Here is a 21,806-nt window from a genome sequence, read left to right as displayed (position 1 = left end):
AAATAAAAAACTCCCAATGTATGTAGTTTCAATTGCATATAAATTTGTAATCAATTAATTGTAATACTTGAATACTAACACTATGTATATATGTATTATTCGAGATAATCTTTAGTCACCTTTATTGGTAATTTCCGATATAATTCATTAATCAAATGTTTTGTTTCTCTGTGTTTATAAAACGATACGGAAATCATTATTATGAAGATAATAAACCTTATTATGCGTGTCATTGAAGATAAATCAATGTTATTCTATTTTCAAAGTCAAATTTAAACGTTAAAGTTTTTATTTTATTTTTTTCTGGTGCGTTCCATTTTAATGACGAAGGACCTTTACCTAAACCAAAACCTTTTGGAATTTTGTGTTTAAAATGAAACTATAATTTATTCAACGTTAATTTTAGGTATACATTTTTGGATTAATATGTCTTTTTTTTTCTTTTTTAGCTGTACTTTTTCTATAATATTGTAATTTGGGCAAGTGGTTTACCTGATAGTAAATAGGCAAGTAATTTTAAACACTCCTTACATGGGTAACATACGTTCTTGGGAGCTAAGTAGGTCGAGCTAAGGTCCCTTGTAACTGGGGATACACTGGCTAATTTATTTTTCAAATTGGAATAACGATTCTAAAGACAAAATTATTTAACGGAAGAATATGTAGCTTATTCAAATAAGACTTGAATAAAGTCCATCAAAACAAATATTCTACTCAAACAAAGTTTGTTACACTAAAACATATCATTCCAAAGTTAACTGTTCCCTAAATCGTAATAATCGTCGTCACATACAACGACATAATGACATAAGGTTAGTACAATTTTAATTACGATGTTTTACAGTCACGACCGCATCAAAATAAAGCAAGTGCTTGACTATTCGTGCTTAGTCGTTTCTATTTAATTAGCCATATTATGATCCATTAAAAACAATGTTAAGACCACCGCTGGTCTCTATAAAAGTATTAAACGCCGCTTTAACTGGCTTCCTACAGTTTATATGTTTGCTATCGTCAATAGCTGAGATGATGTCGTTTTTTTCTTCTTGTTTGTCAACTTGTATATTATCTGTGGCGCTTGTTATAACGTTTTCAATTTGTACATTACTTTTATTACTTACAAATTTAATAAAATCCAGCAATTATTTTATTAATAATTTGAATTACCTGTAATTTTTACTAATACTATAAATTTGAGATTATCTCTGTTATATCGTCAAATTGATGTAATATGCTATGAATCAATTTTAAACATAGGCTACTTTTTATTAAAGTTATTAATTTCGGGATATTTACCATGTTTTTTATTTTTGTTCGGTGGAGCTCAATGGAATCCAATAATAAAATTATGCAAACCCCCGCAAAATAAAAATAAAATAAAAAATTCGCGAATTGATACGGTGAGTTTCGTCTGCAAAACACGGGATCGAGTGTCGAGTGTACATAAAATAAATTCAACTAGTGACAATGGTAGGGGTGACAATAGTAGTGGTGACCGGTGTTTACGTAGCAAACGTACAAGAAAGGAGGTAGTTCGATACGGACACCTCTAACATTATCAGCATCTACCCGCACACTTCAGTCTCGTGAACAAGACATTCGTAGACAATGTCGAAATATCGAGCTCCACCGAACAAAAATAAAAAACATGGTAAATATCCCGAAATTAATAACTTTAATAATAAAAATAACCATGTTAGTTTAAAATCCTATATAGGCTACTTTTTATAACCAAAATCGGTCGACCAGTCCATAAAACGCGAGAAACAGGAACAAACTAGTCTTTGGTAATAATATATTCTGTTTATATAGCGAATATAAATAAAAAGTCATTTAGGTATACATAGAGAAGTGAAAGAGAATCTAGACTATATAAAGACTTAATTACTTCATTAATTGCATACAAAGCAATTAATTATCTTAGACATCGTGATCTCCAGTTCTTCTTGATCTGCAATTGATTACATATAGGTGATAATTATATTATACAAATGATATAAAAAGGTAAATAATGTATGTTCGTATAGTTATCAGCATTCAAAACTTATTTTTATCAATTTTTTTTATAGGATGATAGTTTATAGTTTTAGAATCAACGTAGGCTTTGAAGGCAATATTTTTATATAGTCCGTAATGTTAATGAGCAAAGAATGGAAAAAAATATCATTGGCTTTTGAATACATGATTTGAACAAATCGTTTTAGTCATTTTCGAAACACACGAAATGTATTTATTTGTCATGGATTTGTATATAATAAATTACCTATTTGTATTTAAGTCGTAATTTTGCGGTCTAAAAACCAACAGCATTTGGATCCAAAAAGTTTCAGAGTGGGTACGGTAGATTGGCAATCACAGCATAAGTCCAGCTGAGTGGACTTATAATGAGAATGACTGGATATGAATGAATGGAAAAGCTGTCTAGCAGACTGAAATGAGCTGATGATGATATTTGAACGGATACTTAGTCTATTAAAGATAATATTATCTAAGTTCTATTATAAGTGATCTAGTTTACAATAAAATTGGAAATAGATAATTTAATAATAGGTGAATAAGAGGTTAAGACGAGGTCAGACGATCTCTGTAAATATTTGTATTTACTTAACTAGTATCTTGGGTATTATCATCGTAATTAATGACTTGATAATGATTATTGTTTTCGCGGATGTTTTGGTTACTATGGAATACATTGTTATATAAATTGTCGTTATGATTTTTATAATGATAAAGTATTATGTTTACATAAAACCTACTGTAGAGTAAATATGTCTTATTGTGAAAACAAGGTTTAGTGTTCCACAGCACTTTATTCAGATTCAATAGACCTCATCATTCTTCTGTAAAGATGACATACAAAATCAAATAGAGAACATGAAAAGTCTTTGGTCATATCCACATTTAAATCATCTTCTGTTAAAAGTATTTTATCAACTAGCTCATTATTTGGATCAGCTATCCAATATATGTAGGCAAAAATTATTATTAATTAGATTATAATTATAGCTATCTCACACGTAAGACGTATTTGTTATTGTCATAGGTTCATTATTTTGGGCTTTAATATTGTTCTACCATTCGTTTTGCATGTGATTTAATTTTTTGACAGTATTATATTTCTTGAGCAATTTGGCTGAAATTTTAAAGTTCATATTAATATAATGTTGAGAGCAAAATGCTTATTTGAGGCCGCATAACTTCAATAAATAACTTGTAAGTGGTAGTTACATAATAACAAAAGAAATATCGTAACCTAATTCGACGTAGCTCGTTTTGATCGGTATTAAGACAAATGCTCGGCCATTGTCCCGCGGGTATATACTAATTAAACGCAGTGCTAATCGACTCAGATTAAGATGTTAGTCCGTAATGTATAACAATCCATCTACGTTATGATGTGGCCATTTTGTTGTGGTACAAGTCTAAAGTCTGTAGAGGACTGTATATATACATATTTTCTCGATCTTGCGGTTCGTCCAAATTGTTCACAAAAGTTAGGTATTCAGTAAGAGGATTAGTTTGTGTCGAATAGTCTGCTTATTTTTTACTCAACTGTTCATCGGAAACTAGCCTATTTATCCAGATACAATATAGTCCACAATTGTGTGTATCAAGTTTGATTTAATGACAATCGGAACAGCGAACCACAGCCAATTACCCAAATCTGGAATCTTATTAAGAACTCCTAAATCTAACAGTGTTGCAATGAGATGCTACATTATATTACAAGAAATATATTGTGGTATTTCAACAGTTTACAGCTTGGACCATACCCTGCGGCCTAAGCGTTAACAATAGGCCAAAACGTAATTTGTAGTGATATATTTTGGAAGCACAATGAAAATGTTAAGATAAGAAAGGCAGGTAACATTAGTTAATATGAACATCATATTAATGATTGTTCTAAGTGATCGTTCGACTGAGGCAATTTTTCATACGTACCTTTAAATATTATTTTTGATGTATCAAAACATTCTGGACGTTTTTGTGTGTTTTGAAATGTAAAATACACATAAAGAAGTCTTGGAGATTTAGGGATAGCCCATAACACAAATACCAATGATTTTGGCTTAAAATCTGTTTCACTTTAAGACATAAAACTGAGTTTGGTTAGGAAATTGAGTAACTCATCAACATCATCGTCCTATCTGATTATGAGAGTGAGGAGTGCGGTACAATTTTACATAAGAGGTGTTAAAAGTAAAAAGGTAATAAGAGATGTGCGTATAGATGCAATTTTGATTTCAATATCAATAGTTTAAAGTACATTATTGTCAATATTTTTAGCCAACAAAGGTAAAATATTTCAAAATGTATTCTTCCAGAAAACATCAACTGATTTAATACCGCTAACGTCGAGCTCTGTAAATTGAATACCTAATAGACAAGACGAGATATGTCATACGAAAACAATCGACAAGGCCTTGTGACAATGCGTCTTTGTGTTCCACAATAAGTCTTAACATGGTTGACAAAGTGGCATTCTGCAAAGATTTGCCGCACACACACAGCACAATACAATGCTGTTGAGTTAATTGTCTATTACATATGGACGTTTATGTTTATTGTAAATGACTTATGACTTGTTTTATTGTTTTAATTGTTCATATAGTTTATTTAAATGTGGCGAAGGAAATAGATTTGCTTTTGAGATGAATGGAAGATGTTTACCTTTATAAAGCGCGTACCCTTGCATTTTTTTTCAAATAAATACATATTAGACAACATCATATACATTACTTTGATCTCCATGTAAGTAGCTGAAGCACTTGTGTTATGGAAAATCAGAAGTGACGACGGCACCTCAAACATCCAGACCTAAGACAATATAGGAAAGTAAAGAATTTTTTTTTACATCGACTCGGCCGGGAATCGAACCTGGGAACTCGGAGTAGCCATGAAAACCGGTGCACACACTACTCGACCATGGAGGTCTCAATGCAATGCAATGATTACTTTTTTTTTATATTATCATTATATCCTTAAAGCCGAACATTTTTTTTAAGTCTGATTTATTAAAAACGTGATGAAAAACTGCGGACAAAATGCCGGACATTTCGGACACGTAAACATTTAACCGGACACGACCGTATATCAATCAAGACGGCGAATGTTGAGAAATATTTTTTAAGTACTGACGGTAACATATATATGTGACGTTGATAATGTACTCCTAACTAATTGCTGTCAAAGTGGGCTTTCATGTCAATATGAGTGAATCCTATTGTCTCACTTTCAATCTAATACGACTGCCATTTGGAACTAAAGGATAACTCCAATGTAGGAGCAAAGTCTTTACGTCTTTTTGAAGCTGATACAAAAATGGAAGAACCTACAACAATTTATCAGACCCAGAATCTACCGTGCAAAAAGCTACTGCACTACTGTAAAAAGCCGAACTAAACGACCAAAATCAACATAGACTAGTTACAAATAGGCTTTTACAGGCACTTTTGAATCATCATTTTACATAACTACATTAAAAGTAAAGCCAAGTCACACTTTTCTAACATCTAAAATACGTCGTTCCAAGAAGGTTTTATTTAGTTCGCGGTTTTAGAAATTCGATTAATGCCCATCACTATTTCTGTCAATCTAACTGTGCATATATTGTTGTAAATATATTGTGACGAAACCCATAATCCCTCCAGGTGTGCTGTTTTTGCGCAAAAACTGAGCTCTCTCATATAAATCAGGCTAGCGGAGCGTAGGGAAGTGTCGGATGGAATACCGCGGTGTTCACAAAGAATCGTTGTATTATCCTGTTGTTTTTTCCTGTAATCTCGTCGATTACTTCTAATTACACCTTTATGTGTACAAAAACCGTTAAATTAGTCGTTAGTTAATTAACCAAACTGTTTTTAGATTTAATTACAATAATTTAAAATAACTACTTTCTTTATCCATACTTTTGTATTCGAAATTGGCTCGCCCGTTACGTTTTCATAATTGATGAATCGAATTTGATGAAATTTGTTGCAGAAAGATGCTTAATTATTTATTACATTATTATTATTTATCATATTAATATTTTGTATTAAATACTTAAGACCTTCATTAAATCTATTTGTGAATTAAAGTATGTACACTGTATGGAAAGTATTAGTTCTGCTTCTTAAAGGTCCTAAGTCATGTTGCTGACTTTTGGAGAATGGTTTCAACTTGATTTATTTCCTTATAAGAATAACGTTACGTGTAACACAAACGATTATATAACTAGACTTAAAAAATCAATTACGACAATCAAATCTCCACTAACGCACGTAACGGTAATTAACCTCAATTATAAGTTTGCAATTCGATCGTCTATTCGTAGCAACGTTTAAAGGTTCGTTACTTTCTCCGTATAATATTTTAATCAATTATTTTTCCTGTAAAGACTTAAATTATGTAACGTTATTTTATATCGTAACGGTCACGGCAAATGGCTTTATCGTTTTCCCGCCTTCATCATTTGAAATTGGAATGCAGCGTTAAGCGCAACGCAGTGATTGGCTCATACAATATTCAGAGCAGCCAATCGCAGTGGATCTGTGTTGCCAGTGCATCAAAAATTCCATCTGAATATAGCAGTGTGGCGAGCACTAAAAATGATAATACCAACATGGCGACCCATACAATTTGCAATGAAGAATTCATGTAACATACGCCTTTACATTACGTATGTACTTTTATTGAACATACAAAATCGAATCGTCCGGTCCATTTTATTTATTGGCAATGTATGCAGTACGTTTATAGGCGATTCTACTAAAACGACTTTTATTAGATGACCGGAGCAGACGCTGGAAGTGGTAATCAAACCCGCGTTATAACCCAAAGATCTGGATATAAACCTGGAATGTACCTACCTGATGATATTTTGAAACATTTAGCATATTTGTATAACATTTTAGTCATTTTATTATTGAATACAGTTACATTACATTCGAACTAAACATTTTGAGAGCCGAGACGGCCCAGTGGTTAGAACGCGTGCATCTTAACCGATGATTGTGGGTTCAAATCGGGCAAGCACCAATGAATATTCATTTGTTTAATTTGTGTTTATAATTCATCTCGTGCTCGGCGGTGAAGTTAAACATCGTGAGGAAGTGCATGTGTCTAATTTCATAGAAATTCTGCCACATTTGTATTCCACCAACCAGCATTGGAACAGCGTGGTGGAATATGTTCCAAACCTTCTCCTCTCCTACAGGCTGTTGTTGTTTTTGTTAAATAGCACGCTAATATTACTGTGTGACATAACTAAGTTGCTTTCGTTCTGCCTCGATTGCTCATCTCGCCTGCCTCATATTCGATAATAATTCTTAAATAAAGAAAAAAAAATAACACGTTTAGCTAACTGCTCAACGCTGGCAACACTGGCAATCAATCACAATTGTATTCATAATAAATAAACGCTGAATCACTACAGGTAATATATTAGCAACGTATAATAAGCTTGTCGTAGGTATGTAAAATAAGTTTGTTTGAAAGACTCAGAATGTAATATACTCGATATGCCTTGGACTTCATCGGGAAGAAGGCGAGTGTGTACAGCAGACATAAAACAAATTTGACCTTCACCTTATCTAAAATGCATTTAACAGCAAACAGTAGCAAGCCCTATAAAAACAGCGAGTGACGAGCGATGCCCTGAACTACCTTTTAAAATTATAATGAGTGCATTGTCAGAAAGAATAGTATGGATATTCTAAGCATTTCACTATGACTTTTTTTTAAATTAAATATAAAACATCAGATCTGTAGTGAACATACTCAAGGAACTAAAAGCAATTAAATATGGAAACTTATTCATTTTACGCTGTAAGATGCTAAGTCCCTTGTGCCTGTAGTTACACTGGCTCACTCAACCTTCAAACCGGAACACAACAATACTGCGTACTGTTGTTTAGCGGTAGTATATGTGATGAGTGGGTGGTACCTACCCAGGCGGGCTTGAACAAAGCCCTACCACCAAGTAAAAGCTAGTTACAAAGTACTAATAAAAAATATATTATGCAAAACTATATCGGATGAATGAACATACCAATAACGTTATAAATTTTTAAATAAAGATAAAATATATAACTTTAGAGGCAACATATTAATATTAAAACAAATATAGGGATGTCTATAGAATGATATCATCCGCGACTAGGGGTGAAGAAGATGGATAGCGTAGCGACTTACCGTTGTCTGGCGTTAAGGGATTTTTTTATTGTTGCCCGCAAATTGTGTCGGCGTGCCAACCCTAGCGGTGCATACTCAATGCCCTTCTATTTACGAACAATGTGATACGTGTACTTGTTGGCTGTCAAAGGAAATTTGAATGGCATTCTATTTTCAAAACGAAACGTTAAAAAAATTAAGTTGATTTTTTTTTTATTCGAGTGATGATCAGTTTGAGAGAACGCCGGGTCGCGACTAAAGATTGCGAGTTTAATTTATTAATCATGAAGTAAGATAAAATTGAATGTAAAACCTTTTTACATATACGTCTAACACACTTTTCAGCCAGCGTCAAGACAAAACATTTTTCCAGTCCAGAGAATGCCCTACCGAGTCTTGGGATTTCATTAAATTAATAATTAATTCGTCATTGGTTTCAACTTAAAACGTATTACTATATAAATTAAATCTAGTTATTACTAGTGGTATCACAACAACGGCCTTTGTCAAAAGTTACATTTTTGAAATTATTAATAGTCATATTATTATAACAAACACCCTGCCCTATATATTTGTGTAGTGATACCTACAGTCTTTCAAGACAAAATATTTTGTAACTACATATAGATTAATTCAAAGAAACTAATGAAAAAATTATAACAATGTTAAAACATATGCTGTCAAGACGCATTTAGATACTTACTCAAAATTTAAAGAAACTTATCCCGGCAGAGTGACTTAGCGACTCTCCCTGTTTCAACCTGTAGGTGTATGTACTGATGATAAGAAACATTGTTTTAAACTAAATAACAGCATTAACATTTAGGTCTATGACAACCCATGGATAATAGAAAACAGTGAGCTAAAGATTAACAATCAAGGCTGGTGCTGTATTGTAATCTGCTTTAATTTTTCATCATTATCATTACATAGTATAATACAAAGTCGCCTACCGCTGTCCTTATGTATGCTTAGATCTTTAATGCGCAACGGATTTTGATGCTGTTCTTTTGATAGATAGAGTCACAAAGGAAGGTTTTTGTATATAATACTTGGACAATATAAGTAAAGAAACAAGAAAAAATCTGTAGTATATTTAGTATCAGCTTTTCACCCGTGCGAAGTGAATAGCTAGTACAATATATAACTCACTGCATCATACTTTAATACATTTCCATTGTAATAAGGGTCGTTAATTGTTGACTTTAATTTATTCGTACGAAGTCTTAAAAAAAGTCGTATCACAAAATCAAGTCTCCAAAATATCAACGAATAATTTGAATAATTAAAAAAAAAAAAACAATTACAAAAGGACGTAAAGATATAATCTTCAATTAACATAATTAATTGCGTCCGAACGTTACGAAGCCCTATCGGGCAATAATAGGGCTCTTTCTCATTTGCTTCTTTAAGAAGCATCAAAGAAATGTAATTTCGATCGGGAAATAATATCAAAGGGAACTTTTAAAAAGAATGATGTCGTAGGACATGCTTTTTTTACAATTATGACACCGTCAGATGGGCGTGACGGGTGATATTGGGTGCCTCGAAGTTATTTAAGAGGTAAAGTTTGCACAGGCTGATCGTAATAAGATATTATTTTGTATTCAGATAGGAATTTTTCCTTGTATTTTGTTTATGGAAAAAGTTAAGCTATGAAATGTAATCTAAAGAAATAATGAATTTCTTTACAATAAACGAATATTGGTGAAACATTATATCACAAAACTTAAATTAAGTCATAATGTTTCATACATACATATACATACAAATCTCAAATACGTACGTATGCAATGCTGATACTAAATATACTACAGAATTTGTTTATTTACAACATCACATAAAAACTTCTAAAATTGTCAACGTTTCTTTACTATATTGTCCATGTATTACACACAAAAACCTTCCTCTCGAAACATTCTATCTATTAAGAAAAACCGCATCAAAATCCGTTGTATAATTTTAAAGATCTAAGCATACATAGATCTGACAGCGGTAAGCGACTTTGTTTTATACTATGTAATGATAAAGAATAAGCTTGAATAACAATTTATTAAAATAATCGTATGTATATTTGATATTTCCTCACCAATACAAGTATCAAATTTTAAGTACGATGTTGTTATAGCAAACACTTCAAAATTTCTAGAACACGATGTATTACGTCAAAATTCATCTCGTCAGCCCCTAACATGCATTTTAATGACATCACCCCGGTAACCCTTAAGAGATTTCCTTGTAGAATACGTGCTTTTGTTATTCGCTACAGATTATATAGTAGTAAATTTGTTTTTTTTTTCAATGCGTATATCAAAGGCTTTAATATATTAGGCCCAATATTTTTTTGAAATTACGTAGTAATATATAAAAAAATATAACTAAATGAGTAACTGCTAAGTTTCTTGTCGATTCTTCAATAGAATCTATCTGTAGAACCGGAGTTATCTTTATATTTAATTTTATTTCGTCAAATAACGATTCAAAATTAGGTTGTATAATTCTAGTCGAATGAAATATTTTAATGTAAGTTATTTTAGTAAAAGTATTCACAGACTAGAATTAGCAAATGTTTAGATTTGAATGTTTAAGAATATAAAAGATAAATGAATTAGATGAAAGCATGGCCTAAATTATACGTTGCTGAGATAAGATACCTTAAAGTCTTATATGTAATATTGTAAATCGATTGAATTTTGAGTGTATAGGAGTATTACTTATATCGTTTTAAAAGTAGGGAAGAATTACGAACTAATAAACTAAATTCCATTTTGTTCAGAACTGCTGGCTCTATTAGTCCCCCTAGTCTAATAGACCGATTCGATAGGGTGAACTATAGATACTCTATAGCTTTTGTTTTAGTAGAGAATTGATTGATCGAATCGGTTTGTGTTGTCTATTTTGGTTGATCAACCTTTCAATTGTAAATGACGCTAATAAACAAATAACGCTTAAATAAAGTTTAATAAAGGTTCATCATATTCCGACTTTTACCAACGCTCTAGTTAATAACTCATCAGATTTATTACTGTATCATATTAGCAACATACTATGAGATAGGTAATTAATGTGAAAGTATTTATGTCTTTTTGTTTTTTTTCTCAATTAGGCAAAAACTATTTTATTTATTTACGACACGAAATAAAACTTTATATATAAAATATCGTAGAACTAGTACTTATTAATTTTCAGACAGGACACATTAGATTATAAATTATATTGTTTTGTATGAATATATCTTTAAATTTCTTTGATTGACATCTGAGTGTCTTATCGTTCTCGGTAGAACCAACATTTTGAACCGAAAAGAGCTTGTTAAAAAGCCTTAATAAAGCGTACTTTGATTTTATATTTGACAAGTTGTCACACTGTCATAGTCGTCAGGTGTTCTCACTAAAACAGCCTTCCTTCCTTGAAATCAAGATTGCATCACAATCGTTCCTTGAACTGTAAAATAAAAATTGTAAGATTTATTTACAAGTAGTACTAAAATAATCACTATGGTTGTAATTTAAAGAAAATCATGAATCCAATTCGCACGACGCTATACAAATGAAGATATAAAAATTCATATAATTTAACACAAAACTACCGTATTGAATCGTTTCTATACAAAAACAAGGCACTTTATTCGGCAGACAATAAATAACAAGTGGCGTTCCAGTGAACAGGAAAATAAAACATTGCTTTTGATCAGGTTGTATCGGCGACGCGTTTGTACTGACGCACTTCGTATTAACCGTTCGTTCATTTAAGATGCGATGGTTTCTTTTTAATTTTACACGATTTTTGTGGTTGGAACGCGTACATCTTAACCGATGATTTCAGGTTCAAACCCAGGCAAGTACCACTATATATATATGTGCTTAATTTGTGTTTATAATTCATCTTGTGCTCGGAAAAACGCATGTGTCTAATTTCATTGAAATTCTATCACATGTGCATTCCACCAATCCGCATTGGAACAGTGTGGAATATGTTCCAAACCCTCTGCTTAACCGAAGAGGAGGCCTTAGCCCAGCAGTGGGTAATTTACAGCCTGTTACTTTACTTTTTTTTTTAATTTAAAAACATATGTGTATTTTTATATTTATGTTCAAATTCAGTAATGATTAAAGTTGATTAGTACCTATTACAATTCCAAATGCAAAAAGACCTTTATGAATGATTTCTGGAGGATTGATTTTAGAGTACAATGCGGATTGCGTTGATATAAAATTGTCGCTAGACAGCCGCAAATACGAGATAACAAGACATGTAAAATAACCAAATATAATCCTTCGAGATAGTCCATGCCTTGAATTAAAAGTTCTAACAAATAATAATAAAATAATATATCAGTACAATTACTTATTGAAAACAACAGGTTTTATTTAATCTACACGGCTTACAAATACACCTAGTTGATTATGTATGAGATAAATTGTAACACAAAGGCAGGTGTTGATTATACCACTTTTGTTCTTAATAAGAATACATAAAAATACATACACCCACACAATATGTGTGACATACTAAGATTGCAAAATGGTAAGAGAAATCGAACCTGCTCTATAAAAAACATCAACACATTGTTGTAATCGTTTTTAAGCTTTTTTATTAGGATATTGTTTGTAAATAAAACTAATTAATAAATATCATAGTTGGGTTGCGTCGCTTTGTTGGTTGTTGATTTGATTATAATTATATATATAATTATATAGCTGAGATGTCCCAGTGGTTAGAACACGTGCATCTTAACCGATGATTGCGAGTTCAAACCCAGGCAAGCATAGCTGATTCATGTGCTTAATTTTTGCTTATAATTCATCTCGTGCCCAGTGGTGAAGGTATACATCGTGAGGAAACCTGCTTCTGTCTAATTCCATCCAAATTCTGCCACATGTGCATTCCACTAACCCGCATTGGAATACGTGGTGGAATATGTTCCAAACCCTCTCCTTAATGGAAGAAGCCTTATCTCAGCAGTGGGAAATGTACAGGCGGTTACTTTACTTATTGCAAATAACTTACTAATGAAGTTCTCAATGTATGTATGTATGTATGTATGTATGTATGTATGTATGTATGTATGTATGTATGTATGTATGTATGTATGTATGTATGTATGTATATATGTATGTATGTATGTATGTATGTATGTATGTATGTAGTACCGTTTAAGTGTAATTGAGTAACAAACCAAACGTACAAAAACAAAGATGAAAGAACGCACCTCAATCATCCGTACGAATAGCAATGTGAACGATATATTGATGGGTAGGCCTTAATATTTTGTGACAAAAAAATAAGTTTCTTAATTAGCCCTCGTTACGATAATGGTAATGATTGACGGACCTGCCACCGGTTACTGGTCCAGCGAAAGTGGATCCATTGTAGCTCTGACCTAAAATAACAAGAATAAATAATTATAATTATCATTTCTTGGTGTGTGGGTTGGGATTGAAAGTTGAACGAGTTCAATGAGAAAAACGTCCTGGAATATTTCCATTTCGTGGAGACTATTCGAATAAATATATGTATCGATTATTTGACTTGACTCGATTTATAATCGAGAAAGATCGATACTTCAAACTTACATCCTCGATTGTTACCAGTCAAGTTAATTTGAAGATTCGAATTTTAAATTATAAATACGAAAGTAACTCCCTCTATATGTCTGTTGGTATTTCACGGACAAACCACTGAAGCGAATTTAATGATTTTTCTTATGAAGCAAGATTGAACTTCAATGAAAAACATAGTAATATATATGTTTTGACGTCTAACACATGACGACCATATAAAGGTTTGCAGTCATTGTGAAATCTAGTATAGAATAAAACAAAATACGTACTTTGACGTAAAACGTCAAATAAAGATTCGAATGAGTATCTTCGCTACATAGTATAAAACAATGTTTTTCAACGCTTTCTTTCTCCCTACATTCCTATGCATTAATCTTTAAAAATACGCAATGTATTTTGATGCGTTTTTTTTAATCGATGGAATGATTCGAGAGGATTTTTGTTTATACACTGATAATTTTAGAAGTTTCTAATGCGAAGCCGGAGCGGCTAGTTGCCTATAAACTTTATCAAATATATTTGATATTAAAAAAAAAAATTCGAATGCGTTCCAAATTTAAAAACAAAACAAACATAGGATAACTTTCAAATGTATATATTATTGAGATGTTAATTATAACACGTTCGTTATCATCATAAGGGTCGGGGCTCACTTTAAAGTTCGCTAATAACAACCTTTGTTGGTCGATGTGAAGTCAGCGGTTTCTGATGAATTATTCACAGCTTGGTGACTGTATGCTGTAATTTCGACTAGGAGTGTTTCCGTGTGGATCAAAGTACGTGTAAAGTTCGAATAGTAATTTTGTATATAAATATTAGCCTTGCAATAAAAATAGATAAAGAATTCATCTAAATATCTTTCGGCATTGTATTGTATTACAATGTTTTCTTTGATACACAATTCTTTACTGACATGGAGTAAAGGGTAAACAAAACATATAAGTACTACATTAAATGCGAATTTATTACAGTAAGTGATTAGCAACTAGATCGCGGGTAACGCAGATACACGCAAGCCTTTTAGAATCTTATCAGAATTATAAATGTAATATATTTAAAAAAAATAGATATTTAAAAAAATACTCAATTAGATTGAGTATTTTTTTTTAAATATCGGACAATATCACATACCTACTTTTATATATTAGCCTGATTTCAATGTAAGTAGCTAAAGCACTTCTCTTTTGGAAAATCAGAAGTAACGAGGGTAACACCCAGACGCAATACAATATCGAAAACCAATGAACTTTTTCTACATACATCGACCGGGAATCGAACCCGTGACGACGGGCGTAACCACTCGACCACGGAGGTCATCAAATTTCTTTCAATTCAACTTCAGAGTTTTATATACGATATTTAACATGTAACCTAAATATATTAATTTATACGCTGTCTTACAAAAGATTGTCAAAAAATAAAAATAAAGAGTAGGTCTTAAGAAAACCTTAATGAATACGATGTTGTTCGCATCAATTATTATGCCGTCTCACAATGCAACCGTCAATGTGAAAGGAACGTATCGCAATATTAATTGTTTCTGATGTGTACGTATCTCGGGCTGAAATCAAGAATGCGTTAACCGACATATGTAATATATTTGATTGATATAATGCGAATTCGTACAGACGGCAGTTTGAATTTTGTTTATAGTGATATAAATTTTACGTCATTTTGGAAATGAAAAAATAAATAAATAAAGAACATTATTGTTCATTTAAATCATATTATATTAAGTTAAGCTACCACCGATTCGGAAAGTAGATTGTACTTAGAAGAACCGGCAAGAAACTCATTCGTTAGGTACTCCTTTTCTACATTTAAAAATAAAGTCATGTAATTAATTACAATTATAGATATATGCATGTACTTAATATGTCCTGCCTGGAAGTCAAGAAGTATTAATTCCACGCTTTTTTTTATCGTGTATTAAATAATATTCCTTCTTTACATGAACTTTTTACAAATGACTTAAATTTATAAAGCGGCAAAGTTAGAAACGTCTGTGGAATTATGTTTGTATGTAAAACATGTATTTTTTTCTTACAGTGATCGACGGGGAGTGTTAGACGCAGCAGCGCTACAAGCGTTAGCCGGAGAAAGCGTTCTGGAAAAAGAACGGCAGCTGTCTGAGATGATCTTACAGTTGCAGATGGTTAGAGATCAGTTACTGGCCCAGCAAGAACACTCCAAGGTACGTACTTATATATACAACCGATAACTACGGAAATCAAAACAGCAGACTGTACACACAATTAAATATAAACAGATAACGTTTTGGAACTGAGCGAGATAATTCATAATACGCTATCTGACAATGCGAAAAATAAAGTGTCAATTATTCTAATCAGTATAATAATATATTATGAGTTTAAAAATCGTTATTTATTAACTAAAGTTGAAAATAATAATACTTAATTTATTCAAAAATCCAATAAAAAATGCATTTTTTAAACGTTTGTCACGTGACACAAAATACTCCTGATTGGCCCGGCTTGTGATGAAGTCACTTGCTTGTTTACCTTGTTTGTTAATATGTACCACAGATTAAAATACAGGCTAGTGACGTCCCCATTGCAGCGCCATATTGTCAAAGTAGCGTTTTCACGCGCTATTTAAATATGGATTTTTTTAAATGATAAATTTCGGCAAATATGTACTACAAATAAAAAAGCAATCTTTTAATGGGTTCGTTGACCTCTACTAAATAATATAAAATGGATTTAAAGAACCATTCAAATAGCATATTCTATTTTTGAAATGAAATGCAGGCAAAACATTTAAATTAAATTTAAAAACAGCACAAGGGACCCTATTTAAAGTTTACGAACAACAAAGTCTTCGGAATCGAGGCGCAAGCTACAAACTTAATTTGAAGCAAGGGTAAACAAAAACAGTTCGTCCGGGAATTAGAATATCAAAGAAACTTAAGCGGCGTTTTTCTTAGTCGCTTTGCATTTGTTTTACGTCGTATCGATTCTGATATGCTGGAGAGGGCTATTGGAGTAAGAATGTACAGTTTAATTAAACATTTGCTTTATGGTAAAAAATATTTTGCCTATAGTTGATTCTTAATAAGAAATTTTAGTACTTCAAGTTTATAAAGTAAGATTCGTTGGTTTTATTCTTGTTGGAAATAAATAATTAGTTGTTTATAATCGTATCTTAAAACTAGAATAAAAATATATTTACTAGATTTAAAAAGTGCGAAATACACAATACATTTTAGCGTAATTTGTTGGTTTCCCTTCAGAACATATCAATTTATTCCTACCTATATAAAGTTGGATTTCAAAAATTATTAATTAATTTCGGTTCTTCTCGGTGTAACCTATTTCTTTTATTTTAATTTATACCACGAAAATTCAAAAGCCTCAAATATAATAAGTGATTGAATATTCCATTTAAATTATAACAAGTTTACTTAAACATAATCGTACTAAAATTATCGGAAAAATCGTTCAAATTGACGATTGATCAAGGCGATCGGTACGATATAAAACTTAACGTATTACTAACGCCATCTAGTGCTGAGTTACAAGAAACTGATTTATATAAACTATATATGTATATGTCATGGTGATCGGTCAAACGGTGTCAAAGAATTATAAAATAGAATAACAAGATTTATAAAACGTTTGGCATGACCTTCATAAAAGTAAACTATTTCTGGACAAAAGCGAACAAAAAGTGGGCGATCCAAAGAGGGTTGTATTCAAATCTTTGTCCGTGACCTTGCATCTTAAACATCCGTCTGGACATCGAGGGGAGAATATCTGAACGGAACAACAAGATCAGTTTTGATACGACGATTTCGTCACCTGCTACTCAATACTGCGACATTTAAAATTGCTTTAATAATAGCCTGTAGACTGCTATGCTAAAATCTTTAGGATTAGTTTAGGCCCAGTATCTATGTGGGTTGGTGATTTGTTATATGGCAGATTTTATAGCACATACAGGCGTTAACAAATTAAATCAACATGCATGATAATTTACGGATGATTTACGTGATCTAATTAAGCTACCTCAAATCCAAGTTTATTGGAAAAATGGGAAAATCTTTGGTTGATCCTATTTAAAGTCTCATACATATCCAATAAGTAACTGTACTTATTCTTTCAACATTTAAAAAGCCTTGAACATACTTATTGCGGGTTCAACACTGAAATTTAAAACCATGGGAACCATTCCCATAAGTAAAAATATAACTGGTCAATTTTAACAGATCACTTAGTGAAAGAACTTTTTTCAATCATCGACATTAACTCTTTGAAAGGAACCCCGTACAATCCACATCATTACAAAAAAAAAGTCTAAATAACCTGTATCATAGATTCATCAATTTAAACGTTGCTCATGAAACATAAAAGCCGAGTAAAAAAGGCTCATACAAAAATATCTGATTGCAAATAGTACCTATTGATTTTGAGCGTATTGAACGTGCAATTTGTCTTTAATTCGGATTCAGATACAATGGTAATGAAAATCCTTTCATCTCAAATCAATTTCATGAATACGTGTATATATGTTGTATGGAACGGTTGTGTTAGGGCGCCAGTCGACTGCAACAAAGACACTCTCACACTAATGAATCAGCGATAAAAACTCGAACAACTCTCGATCACATGCGCTCTATAATAGGGCTGGCGATAAGTGAAGTACTTTTTGTATTACGTCGCAGATTAGATATTTTAATAGAATTTACTCACGGGCTATTTCGTTGCTTCTAAATGGTCGGCTTATTCTATTGATAATACAATAATGAACTGTATATTTAAACGTAACGGCGCTTAATACTTTTTGTATCTATGCAGTTTCATGTACAAACTTTTTGGAACAATTTATCAGCAAATTTTGTTTGTCGAATTTTCCAGCGTTAATATTTGGTGTATTGTGATTTAAATATATTTGAAATTGTTCGATTAAGATTAGTCAACGAGTCAGCCCTGCAATTGTTGACTGTACGGATTGAAGAGGCCCGCCATAGATGCGCAAATGGGTGCGGGTAATGGCTGCCTCGCGTTCGTATTCGCGCTTTTTTCAAATACAGAACGTCCCTTTGTTGACTCCGTTCCGGATCCATTCCGAATAGGCGCGTTCGATACTGGCTGTTTTTTTTTTCATCGACGTTTGTTGTTTTCTATCTTTCAGCCAGACAGGTTTGTTTAGGAGCATTCGATTGGGTTCGATTGGTTTGCGAATGACGCGTCTACACGATATACGATGTTCCTGACTTAGAATCATTACTACCTCATCGACAACCTCGAATTTAATATTCGAATGCATTCTTTTTTAATTTAAAACTTACATTAATCAATAGTTTAATTATAGAAAAAAGGTCTGCTTAAGCAAATGACATTCATTTACAAGAAAGTCTCAAACATCACGTTTTATAAATCCTTGGTTCATTTACGGGCAACCCGCAAAGGTATTCTTTCGAAATCTTACAACACTTCATCCATTCAAGTCAATGCACCCAAATAAGGGCAATACCAAAACAGAAGTAACGATTTATTTTTATCCGTCTGCAAAGGCACTCATTCGAATTAAATATCCGTACATAAATAGAGTGCGTTGATAACATAGAACACCCCACATTGTGCCTCCCTACGACGGCCAGACAAACGGAAATATGAAAATGAAACGTTGGAACGGAAAAACGCATCAGACACCCGCAACGCTCGACGGCCGGACAAAAAGTGAACAGAAACACACGCTTAATTCGCAAAAAGCCCGTTTGATGTCGCTAATTGACAATCAGTCGGGGGATGCGTCTCATTGGTCCGCTTCCTCGTTCCGTTTTTAAAAATTAAAGACAAAATAAATTAACAGGGTGGCTATTTTTATTCTTTGTTTTTTTTTTTTCATGATACGGACGTATCGTTTGGCTTTTAGTTTGAGCGGACGGCTTTCATGTTACATTCGGTGTCATATAACTGTGATAATATTTGCGCGTATTGTAGAATACCTACTATATACCAAACGGTACATTTTCAATTATTATAGTCTGAATTTGTCAACTTCAACAGACTTATTACTCATATCGAAATTGTTTTAAGTTTGGTCATATCATGGCATCATATCATTGTTCTTACGTTTTAATGTTCCTAAGGATTAGTTATTTATAAAGAAAAGATATAGAGAACAAGATTTCGTCGAACGCTTTTTGATCATAATCATTTCATTTGTTATTCATACTTTATGATAAATTAGTTTCATTATTTATTATATTAATATATTTATTAGTACTAATTTTAAGTTCCATTTCTCATAAAACATTTATTCTAACAGTTTATATTTAAGTAGGTAATATTCTAGATAGTTTTATAACGAGTCGCCGTAAAACGGAATAGTAACTGACCCGTTGTAAAAAACCGCGAAAAAACCTTCGATAAGTTTCAATATGTCTATGTTTCTATTATGGAAGATGCTAAAAACTCGATCAGCTCAGGAATTATATCTTCGAAGGTATTATCATTAGTTTTTATCAGGCTTACCTTAAAAGCTACTCAAACGTCGACAAATTAGTCCAAATACGTTGCAAGCCTTTTTAATATTAAAACAAAAAAATGCCGTAACATTTACAGATTAAATTACATATTCCGACACTAGGGACTACATCTGGTGGAATATAAAAAAAAAAATTAAAAATGTAAACTCGGAAAGCACTCATGAAGCGTCATGTACCTAGATGATTGACAAAAATTAATGTCGCAACGCATCCATATTTTTCATCGTAGTTTTTTATAACACTACCGACACTTAACCAACTTGACACTTACGTCAAAAGGTCCGCTAAAATCGTATGTGTCAACGAGATTCATTTAAATATTCCTCTGAAACGTAAAAATATATCCAGGGGTTACCGTCAGACCAATTAGTTTGTGAAAGAAACCGACGGTCATGTGATAACGTTTTGATTAAAAAAAAACGTTTAAATATTTACAAAAAGAAGCTTTTCGCCCGCGATGCACGTGAATTTGAATAAAATAGACTTCACGTGTAACAGATTTTGATGTTAACAAAAATACTTACCTATTCGTGTTTAAAGTTTGATTCCAATTGATATTTCAGAAGTGACGAAAGAAATCCTTGGATCTTAAGAGACAAATTCATAACAATATTAAAAAATATATACCAACTAGTTGAACTAACCTATTCCTATTTGTTCTTCTAAATTCAATTCAACTCAAAGAAAAACAAGCCATTACAAAACTTATTTAGTCATATGACCGAACTGTCTGTCCATCCTGATTTCATACGAAGGAAAATCATACTGAGCTATTTTTCATTAATCTCGTAAATTTCATTAATCTCGTGAATTTAACAGATGTTATAAAATAAAACTATGTTCCAAATTTGAATTTTCTAGGCTTTCATTGCGTTGAGTAATCTCGAGATTTTATAATCATTGATTTGTTTGTTGATAGATTTTTTTGGCCCGGTTTGGCAACATTGTAAATCCAGGGCCGAAGAATGCCAATCAATCAAGTCACAATACCAATCCCTAATTAAATATCGAACGTTTAACGACCTATTTCGATTTAGGCGTGATCTCATATTCGCTTGTGAAATCACGCCTACGCTGATACGTCACCAATCCACTTCCTATTCTCATCATAATTCTATTTATACCTACATTACTAACCCATTGTTTTCCCAATGATAACAACCGAATCAAATTATTGGCTGCATTGTACTAGTTGAATGTTCACGGCAATATAGTCTTTATTGCTCTGTACGGTTGGGCGTTGACGGTGAAAATCGCACGAGCTACTTTCACTAGGGCAGTACAGTTTATCGTGGTGGGGATAACAATTGTCTATTGTCGATGCCTATCTCTTTTGCGCATCGTTAGCGAGCTTCGTGTAACAGAGACGAATGTAGCATCTGTCTCGTTTTCGCACAATGATCGGTGGAAATGGGCGCGCCTTTGTTGTGGAGTTTTCTTCTATTCGTCGAGATTATCCGCGCATGTCCTTTAAATTTATTGGAATTATGTTTAATGTTCGTGTTAAGATAGGGTTTTTAATGGTTAAACTAGTGGGTTTTACGAGCGTTTATCAGACGGTATTACCGTAACTC

At 32.4% G+C, this 21,806-nt stretch overlaps 1 protein-coding gene across 2 annotated transcripts in view; it reads left to right on the top strand.

The window, feature by feature from the left end:
* LOC124537864 (transcription factor SOX-6) overlaps nucleotides 1-21,806 on the top strand; it is a 298,209-nt gene that overhangs the window by 221,811 nt on the left and 54,592 nt on the right. For both annotated transcript variants that reach the window (XM_047114813.1, XM_047114814.1), the window contains one exon: nucleotides 15,768-15,912. In XM_047114813.1, coding sequence (XP_046970769.1) covers nucleotides 15,768-15,912 — 145 coding nt within the window. The remainder of the gene's footprint in view (nucleotides 1-15,767; nucleotides 15,913-21,806) is intronic.

Source organism: Vanessa cardui, chromosome 19 (genome assembly GCF_905220365.1).
Source record: "Vanessa cardui chromosome 19, ilVanCard2.1, whole genome shotgun sequence".
Lineage (NCBI taxonomy): Eukaryota > Metazoa > Arthropoda > Insecta > Lepidoptera > Nymphalidae > Vanessa > Vanessa cardui.
This window is presented reverse-complemented; position numbering and strand designations above follow the sequence as displayed.